Source organism: Plectropomus leopardus, chromosome 6 (assembly GCF_026936395.1).
Source record: "Plectropomus leopardus strain MGB_pleo_1.0 chromosome 6, ASM2693639v1, whole genome shotgun sequence".
Classification (NCBI taxonomy): Eukaryota; Metazoa; Chordata; class Actinopteri; order Perciformes; family Serranidae; genus Plectropomus; species Plectropomus leopardus.
The window spans coordinates 29,779,683-29,790,094 of NC_142181.1; the positions used below are offsets into that span (position 1 = coordinate 29,779,683).

The following is a 10,412-nucleotide window of genomic DNA, read 5'->3' on the forward strand; positions in this document are numbered from 1 at the left end:
ATTGCAAAGAAACCTTTATCGGCAGGCAATTTTAGCCATTTTTCAAAATGACTTAATAAGTTTAATTGCTAAGGAACACACTCTCTGTATGTTGGGCCGAATTCTGTTTTTTTTTAAAGTAAAAGTCATTAAGTATAACCCCGCCACAGCAAGCCAAGAGAACAGATTGCTTACATTTTTTACCATCCGTGTCTTGGAAGCACTCTTGACAGGACTTCTATTATGCTAAAATTAAATGAGTCTTATGTTTGCTTCACTCAGAGGCATGACATAGAAATGGGTCCATTTGAGTAATAATAACATTGAAGGCTATTTTTTTATCTACAAATCCAGTCTTTTAAGTGTATATTCAAGAATACCCATGATAGACTGTAATACAGAGAAGATCATCAAAGATCAAAAAACTGATGCTTTAAATAGCAAATTATCCTAGAGTTGAAGGTTTTACTCATGTTTGTGAGGGAGCTCTTGCTTATACTGCATGACTCTGCAGTATATACTGTAGATGATATACAGGGAAATATTGAGATAATTAGTCTTTAAACCGTGTACAAGCCAAGGCATGATATTCTTACCTAGAATTCGTGCTTCAAATATGGTGTTAACGTCATAAACCTAATTGTCTCTTAAAAGAGGAGCTCCCCCATTCCAAATTAAATCCATGTCTATCATTTTAATATCACCATGAGCTGCATTCTGCATAAAAACAAACCATCAAAACACCAGATGGAGAAAAGTCTTTACTATTTGGAAGGAGACATCAGCGTTACATCCAAAGAGCTAGCTTCTGAGGTTGATGCTAACACAGTATCATCTACTGAACAGACATGAGCACTGTCATCATCACCATCATCACACTTGATCGGAGCATTCGCAGCTTGACAAGATGAATCTTTGCAGCAGTGTGAGCATACAAGAAAACGGGCATAATCGAGGGACACACTCCTGTGTCTTAAAGGTTTCCAGCTGACCACCTGTGTTCAGATTTTGTTGCTGTCTAAGTAACTTTCGCTTGAAGGTTAAAGCATCCCGTGCACAGTTACTATGTTCACATTCACAGTCCAAGAGCAAAACTAATGATGGTCACAGAACACTTGATCCAACTCGTCATTAAATGAGCAAGGTACTAAATAAGAGCTTTGGTGTACTGTCACCAAAACAAACCACCATGTCTTACACTGATGACCTATTTCTCTGTTCTATCCTTGTTGGGGACGCATACATATTAGCATTTACACTGCAAAGTATATGTGGTCAAATGTTGTTCTAGAGCACCTCAGCAAATGGTTCAAGTGATCAGATCACAATGTTTCTTTGTGGGTGGTACAGTTGTATTTAGCGCTGTCCATTTGTGATCTGACCGCTCAAGACACATTTTAAAACCCAGTGTAAACAGGGTCATTAGTAGTAATGTCTAAGACAATAACAACAACTATCTATATCATTGTCAGAACAAGCAGAGCTTTGAATCACCATTGTCAAGAAATGGGACTAGTTTCCATAATGCGCTATAAATACCCAAAAGGCTGAGACTTCTCATTCCTTTTATACATACATTCATCTTATTTACACAAACCTTTATTTACACAAAGTCAAAGTACAGACAACATTAGACTGCAAAAATACCCCCAATAAGCCACTCAGACCACTCTCCAGTTCTGGTTAAATTGGGATTTTGGTTGAAAGTGGGCAATAAAAGCTGGAGGCCAAAACACATCTCTCATTAATGATACCACATTTGTGAATTTTTAGAAAAATAACTCAACATCTATTTGGAACTCAATACTAATCCAGAGGCATCTTCACTAATACTCTAGGACTGAGCAAAGGCTTACTTACAGGGCCGTATCATTGTCTTTTCTTGTGCTGGGAAAAAAGGGCCCAACAAAGAGAATTAGAAAGCAAAAATAAAGGCTTTTAAGCAGCAACATAAATCTTAACACTCTGCTGAAGTGCTAAACTTACTCAAACAGATGCACAGAGCCCAAGATAACTCACTCTCATAGAAAAATCAGAGGGATACTTTTGCTGGGTGGGACTAAGATAATACAAGCATGGTGCAAAAGCAAGCTGTCTGCTTGCATTTCAGCTCTCATGTGGTATTGAAGATCAAATCAGATATACCTGGAAGTTTTTTTAACAGAGCCAAAACTGATTTCTGGAACCTTTGCTGCATTTTACAGATCTCTGTACATAAATTCAGAAACTTCTACCCGTAAAGATAAAATCAAGCACTTTTAAAATAAGATTAACTTGACAAAACTAGCTGAAAATGCAAAAGATTTGGATTTGCCAATATCAGACAAAGAGCTTTTAGAAGTAATCACCAACCTCAAAAATAATAAAAACCCTGGCTATGTTAATTAGTTCTATAAAACATTTGAAGATCTAATATCTTGTCTTCTATTACAGCCATATAACTGTGCCCTAAAAAAACAGGCATGCTTGCTCCATCATGGTGAGATGCCACTAGCTGTCATCCATAAAGGCGGTAAAGATCCCACTGAGTGTAGTTCATAGGCCTATTTCCCTCCTCAACGGAGACCAGCGCCTGCTATCTATTCTTTATTGAGGATTAAACCAGCTCTAAATCTCCCACATAATTCACCCAGATCAAACAGGGTTCATTGTAAGGCACTACTCTAGAAATATCAGTATACTTCCTAATATCATGAACTGCTGGGCTACCAGAGGAGGAGAAACACTGGTGTTGTCACTCAAAGCTGAAAAGTTGTTTGACTCTCTGACTTTGAAGTATTTATTTCAAACCCTAACACAGTTTCGCTTTGAAGACCACTTTACCTAATGGACCCACATTTTTTACCCCAATCCTAGAGACCAATTAGAGTTAATGGCCACACCTCCCAGCCCTTTTCTTTGGAGAGAGGAGCACGCCAAGGCTGCCCGATATCGCCCACTCTTTTTGCCATCTGTATTGAACTACAAGCACAAAAGAAAAGTGACAACATGAATATATCTGGGCGAATGGTGGGAAAGGAGGACAAAACATAGCTATACGCAGATGATGTACTCCTGTACTTGTTAAATGTGTTGTCTTCCATACTCGCCTTTAAAGACAGTATAAAATAAGTTGGCTATTATTCCATTACTAAGTATATGTAAAAAGTTGAGGCAGTGGAAGTTAGCAGTTTCAACCCAAATCAAACAAAAGCTGAAATAAAAGCAGAAATACCAATATTATCAAAATTAGATGGCCTAACAGAGATCAAAATGTGGACATGCAATTGAACAAATGTCATTTTTAGATATACCTTTGAGATTAGAAAATGCAGACATATGGAAAATAAACAGAGACATGCAAAAAAAAAAAATCTTCTCTTCAACCTTAACAAAAATAAAATCCTAAGCCAGTTTTGCCCTTATATATAATATTCAGGCTTCAAAATTGAGCAACATATGATCTTATCTATATACACAACCTAATAGACTCACATAAGTCATTTGCCCAAATTAAAAAGGAGTTTGGTCCTCCGCATATTGCTTTCTTTTTACAAAGTAGACATTTTTTTCACAAACATTCAGAAACTAATAAAATCAAGACACCATCAGCAATAGAACAGTACTTTGTTGTCGCCCAGTTTGTAAACTGGTGGAAATGGGATTTCCAGTCTCAATCAGATCAGTCAGTGTACTTGTTTTATGTATATCCAAAGAAAGTGGGAAGTAGAATTACAGCACAAAATCTCTGTGGAGACTTGAGAGGAAATCTGTTCAGAATCACACCTGGTAATGTGCTGTAATGGCTGGAGAGAATTTAAATGAAAGCTAATAGGGAGATATTTCAGAAGACCACACATAACAGGGAAAATTTTGGATCATCATCTTCCAGGAGCTGCTGGAGGAATTGCGGGGAAACAGATTCCATTTTCGTCTATACTTTCTGGTCATTTTACAGTCTAAAGTGATACTGGGATGAGTTTAGCTCTTTTTCGATGTACAAATCCATTGAGAACCACTGGTTGCTTTACTGGGAATCATCCCCAAAAGAGCTGAAAACGGAAGTCATACATATCTTCTTCACGTTCGCGTAGTGGCAGCCATTAAAGGAGTCATTGTAAACTGGTTAAATTCCACTGTACCAACACTTACTCCAGTAATGGATAGAGTGCTTGTGGCCGCTCCAAAATACAGAAGAAATAACACATAATTTGAGGCTTCAGGGGAAGAAATAAAGAAGAAAACACCCCCATCCCCTTTGTTTTTTTAATAGGTTTTTTGTTTTTTGTTTTGTTTTTTTTCTGTCTTTTTCTTTTTTTTGTCATTTGTGGACAGTCTAATTGTTTACCTGTTTGTATGTTGGTCATGATTGTACGGTGCTAATTGTCTTTGGCCTAACAATTAGTTTAAAGAAAATTGTGTTCGTGCTGGTAAATGCTATGTTGATACTCGCTGCCAGTCAAACCTAATTAAATGCACGGCTCTTCTCAGCGTAAATATAGCTTTAAAACTAAACATGGTATGTCCTTTACACTTGGCATTTTATTTAATTTTATACAGGAGCAGGCTTTCCTTTCTATCTCTTTTCATTTAAGCCCCTATTTCGCCATGCTGCTGAATCTGCACACAGATTGAAAAATGCCGTGAGGGGCCAGACAGATGAGGTGTTTGCTGCACAAGGCTTGATCTCTCATTCTGGCTTGTGCTGTAGGCTGATTGCACCCCATCTTATGTGAATGATGCCTCTCTGGGAGTGTCCCAGGCGGCAGATTCAGCAAAGTGGAGGACATTGCCCCCTTTCCCCCCTCCGCCTCTGGGACAGCTGACCGGGTCACACTGTTGGCACGGTAAACAAACATGGAGTGGCATGGTGTGAAGTGTCCCCCCAGGCTGTCTCTCCCAAAGGCCCCAATAGCGCAGCCGCCCCTCCTCCTCTCATATGTTTCCTTTTCATGCAGGATCTGATACGGTGTCACATCAAAGAGTGGGCAGATATGCTGGTCACTGCAGCCCGCTCCACACTCCTCAACCCCACCCTGTCCCCCAGCCTGTAGCCTCCCTCTAACAGAGGCACAGAGAGACAGAATTAGAAACTGTCAGGAGGACTTTGGATGTGACTGGTTGACTCCTTGGGATGCTCACAGCCTCTTATCTTGGGCGATGGTGGGAAGGCACAGTGTTTGAGAGCCTTTTTGTTGCTGTTCAGAAGTGCTGAGGCAACTGTCTCGCTGTTTACTGGCCAGCTTCCATTTCATATCACTCTCCTCATTTTGACATCTCTCTTCCTTCCTGAGGAGCATCTCTTGTCAAGTACTATTAGGACAAAGTATTAATTTAGGCTAAAGGGAATGTCCATACAAAGCTTTGATCCCTAAAGGAACGATATATATGTGCACTACTTACCATCCGATTCCAGTTTCATATTTGGCACAGCATGGCTGTCAGAAGACAGTAATTTCACCCTTTTGCAAAATATCATGCCTGTCACAAATGATCAGAGAGATTTGCATTTGCTGACAAACACCTACCTTGACTATGTGTGATACACTCGCAGAGAGATTTGTTGTTTGCCACTGATAATAGCTGTGAAGCAATTACATCATTATTTATATACATGAGGTACTAAAGATGCTTAAGTGGCATCTAGCAGTGAGGATTGTAGGTTGCAACCAGCTGAAACTTGTCAAAATATTTCAAGTGTGAGCTCCCGCTTAGCATTTGTCTTTTAGTGTTCATTGGTCGGGAGGTTTCTACGAGAGCCAAATTATCTGCAGTCCCCTCCTCTTCAAAATAAAGTTTTTTCGGACACTGTTCAGCTCGTCGCAGATGCACAGCTTCCTTTACATCTGCTATTGTGTGCTCACCTTTTTTTTTGATCAAGGAGGTTTTTACCTGGAGCCGAATGCTATTGAATTTATATAAATAAAGAGCATGAATAGAGCAGTTTAGGTGTGGGGATGGACACTTGGGTGAAGAGTTGGTTTATTATTGTGGATTCATGGGTAAGAATAGAACAGGGGTAACACTGGACAAGCATTATGCTTCTTCCCACTCCCTTTTGGATATGAAATTCAAAATGTATGTTGCTTATTGAAAATCTGTCATAAAAGTTTGCTATTATTTTTATTTGCTTTTTTTATGTGCATAGTATTTTATTTATTTATTTTAAATCTTTGAATTAAGTTTATTCAATTCAATTTACTTATCTGCAGAGGTCTCCTCTCCAAAACAAATGGGCCTTGTGATATTACTCTCTAAAAACACTGAATAAAGCAGTTGCAATTTAAAAATCAGTGTTTTTCTGAAGGCTGCCCACATAGCAGCTACTTAATATGGTGACTGACACAAAAATGCAAATGGCCCTATCTAGAGCCAGTGTGTGGTTTGTCTACTCTGGGCCACTGTAGAAACATGGCTGCATCATGGCGGACTCCATGGACAAGGACCTGCTCCTTATGTGATTTAACGGCCTATTCTAAGGAAATGAAAGCACAACAGTTTTTATTTTTAGGTGATTATACACTACAGATAACATACTTACTATATGTTGTTCAATTTCTGCCAGATTATCCTCCTAAATCCTACACACTTAACCTTCAAGGAAATCTGTTTTCAGCAGTGGATACTTGCTGTATAGATTTTGGGTTATCTTTTATTTATTTATTTATTTTTTATATTTTCCTGCAGGTTTTACATCGTATGTTAGACCCAGATCATGTTTTTTTTTTTTGTTGATTTCATTAATACATGAACATTTTACAAAAGATGTCGATTCATCCTCATTCAGTCAAACGCATTAATATAAAGAGAATATGTATTACTCTGTAATCATAGCTTTATATTTGAAATGTTTGAAGTGTTAATGAAGCAGTATGAATCTCAGTTTTGAAAAACGGGAGTATCTAAAGGGCGACAGTGCTGCTTAGTCAGGTTACAAGCCAAGGTGTGAGGTATTTAGAAGTTTGAGTAAATATCTAGAGGAAGGTCTTAAGACTAAATATTGAGCGATATTGTGTTAACTCATTTCTTGCTCAGACAGCAAAAACCAAATATATATTTGAATGTCCATGTCACAACTGCAGGGGCTGTGTGACTCAACAGTCATGTCTTTGTTTTGCAGTCTCTGCTGGGCGTTCAGTGTGAAGTTCAGAGGCAGCTGAAGGCCTTTGTGAAGCTGGAGCGCTTTGGCCAGATCTACAGAGCCAAAAGTGCCGGATGTCCTCAGACAGAGGACAAGAAGATCTTTGCCTCTGGTGGCTCCATTTTTGGAAAGGGTGTGAAATTTGCAATCCGAGACGGTCGCATCAGCACTGACATCATCAGCCTCGCCAATGAGGACGGCCGCCGCATGGCTGCAGTGCTGAACGACGCATTCTACCTTGAAGACCTCCACTTCACTATCGCAGGAATGGACACCCATTACTTTGTCAAACTGGGCTCAGTGGAGGGAGACCTGTCCCTAATTGGCATGACAGTGGGCCGGCGCACTCTGGAGACCGGCGTCAATGTGACCGTGTCTCAGGTGAACACTGTTCTCAATGGCAGGACTAGGCGTATTACTGACATCCAGCTACAATATGGCGCACTGTGTCTGAATACGCGTTACGGCAGCAGTGTGGATGAGGAGAAAGCTCGCGTTTTGGAGCTTGCCCGGCAAAGATCTGTCGCCCAGGCTTGGGCCCGGGAGCGCCAGAGACTGAGAGATGGAGAGGAGGGCTCGCGGACCTGGACTGAAGGAGAGAAGCAGCAGCTCCTGGGCTCAGGGAAGGTGCAAGGCTACGACGGATACTACGTTGTTTCAGTCGACCAGTACCCTGAGCTGGCAGACAGTGTCAACAACATTCATTTTATGAGACAGAGCGAAATGGGCCGAAGGTGACATGAACACGAGGCTCTTGAGTGACGGACTCACATGTAGGACATGGGACTTCTTGCCAAAGACAGTTGTGTACATGACCACTTTTTTTTTTTTTTTTTTTTTTTTTGACTGTGCTCAACTTGGTTTTTAATATACTGTAAAAAAAAAAAAAAAAAAAAAAGAAAGAAAGAAAAAAACATGGTTGCAATCAGTTGCACTGTATTAATAGAAGAGTGCCCTTCTCCTTTTGAAGATTCTTTAACAGTCTTTGCCCTCCAAGTGCGGCTGCTAGAGGATGAAAATCTGCGATGTCTGTGACTTATTTTTGTGACTCCATTTCCTCGTCCCTGTTGGTGATTCTGTTCAAAGAAATCCAAGAGGAGTATTGGTAATGCATTATGTTCACTGGCTCTCTCTGCTGCCAGACTTGCAGATTGTTATTCACAAGCTTGCTCCATTCTGCCTTTTTCTGCGCCTCAGCCAAGGAGATTCCTTCTCTTTTAATCACTTCTTTTTTATACTTGAAACCCTCATAGCCCCAGTCATCCATAAATGATGAGATTTCTGTTGGCGGTAGAGTCCTTCATCAGAACCCAAGCTGAACTTGTCAAAGCACCTTCATTTGTGTGATGTCTTGTAAGTAATTTTTTAAGTGGAGGATTGATACTCATCTGTGGTCTTAGCTTGGAAGGCTTCAGTGCACCCTGACTGTGCATGTTGACGGCCTTCTTGATGAACTACAAAATTAGCATAATCAAGCTTAAAATGTAAGGTAAAGCCAACAAAGGGATATGAGGTCACTTTTTTTTTTTTTCTTAATTATGTGTGTATTTTATTTTTTAACCAGACTTTTTTTTCCTAAGGAAGAAAATGAAAAGAATAAATTGTTCTCTGCTCCGTTTTATTTGACTGTGGTCAAACAACTCGATTATAAAAATAGTGAAGAGCCAATCCTGTAAGAAAATACTGTGGAATTAATGTCTGTGTTAAACAACAAAAAGGTATTTTACAGGAATGGTTTTGAATTACATTTTAGTTTTGTTTTATAAATAGCTATATGAATTAACAGTATAACAAATGTGAATTTTAAAAAAATGTGAACTATTGTCCCTTTTATTGTTAATTGTTGTACTTGAACAATACTTAAGGGTGTTTCAACACATGGAATAAACTATGAAAGGTGGTTTAGATAAATCAATTACTGTGTTTTTCATTAGACCGACGACATTTTACTGATCTCAATTGCATATGAAAGGCAGTGTTTGTTTATCAATGAGCTTAAGTCAGTATTCCTCACCACAGTGTCCAAACAAATAAAGCTTGGGATGAAAATATTTTTTAAACTACAGACAGTTAAAGAACCTGATCTCATCAGTGATACATACAGCATTAACATATTGACTGCTGAGATAGACTTTGCATTGTGTTGTGGGTGAGATGAAAGATACAAATTGCCTTTGCCCTAAGGGCTGCCCGCAGGTCAGCATCGAAAGTGCTTTCATTCTCCGGAATAGGGCTCCACTTTGTCCTGTGGCTGGCTGAAATGCATTAGACCTGCAGGTGTACTAGTTCCCGTTTACAGACTAAAGGTCGTCTATACAGGCCAACCTTGGAAAAATAACCCACGTGGACGCATTCTAGCTCCCATATGTCCATATCCTCCTCAGTGGAGACTACAAAGGACAATTCTGCTCATTGGAAAATGTCATTATGTGAAAACTCAAGAGGAATCAAGACTATTTTGGAAATTGTGCCATTGATTTGACTTCTGGTACTTTCTGAACTATGCCAAGCCACTACACACTCTCTTATCATTTTTTTCCATCAAAATATTGCGTGTGTAGGCGTGGTGGGAGCATGATTGAGTGTCTCAATCTGTACAAATGTTAAAGCAAACAGTACACGGTTATTTTATTTCTGCTGCTGGTTGATTCAGTGATGTTTTTGTTTCCAAAAAAAAAAAAAATGTATGTTCAACAGTATATGAATGAAGGATATTTGCATTGTGGAATATTGCACTGAGAACTGTTGCGTCATAAGACTGTATCTTTTTCTAAAGTTTTGGACTCATTTTGAGTTTTGGTTTGTTCTCAACACTGTGTTTTTAGCGCTTCTCTTTGACCATGTAAATATAAAGACATCCAAGTAAGCTGTAAATAAAATGCAAATGTAGATACCTCTTAGAGCTACATCAGTGACCCTGTGTAGTCTTAAGGTAGAAAAAAAAATAAAGGGAATATTTTGTGTTTATTTTTGGTGTTTTGTTATATGTACTGTATATTCTATATAAAATAGAAAAGAAATAATTCCCTCAAATTGATATCAGATAGATTCTCATATATTCACTTTACTCACTTGCTTGTTTGTGTAGATTTTTTGACAGGACATGGCTTAGAAATGTTTAGCTTTCCTGTTTATACACTGTAAAAAGTAAATAAGTAACTGTTTTATCTTAAAAAAGCTAGTGTTTGGGCTGCCTTAAAATTTTAAGTTGACTGAATATGAGAATACAAGTTGAGGTAAATTTGTAATGAGTTAGCTTGTCTTCTTAAATCCAGTCAACTTAAAAATTCAAGGCAGCCTGGATACTAAATTT

At 38.9% G+C, this 10,412-nt stretch overlaps 1 protein-coding gene across 11 annotated transcripts in view; it reads left to right on the plus strand.

Moving 5' to 3' along the window:
* tenm4 (teneurin transmembrane protein 4) overlaps positions 1-10,066 on the plus strand; it is a 269,283-nt gene extending 259,217 nt beyond the window's left edge. For all 11 annotated transcript variants that reach the window (XM_088079182.1, XM_088079181.1, XM_088079183.1 and 8 more), the window contains one exon: positions 7,079-10,066. In XM_088079182.1, coding sequence (XP_087935308.1) covers positions 7,079-7,837 — 759 coding nt within the window. In that variant the 3' untranslated portion in view covers positions 7,838-10,066. The remainder of the gene's footprint in view (positions 1-7,078) is intronic.
* Positions 10,067-10,412: the final 346 nt, after the last annotated feature.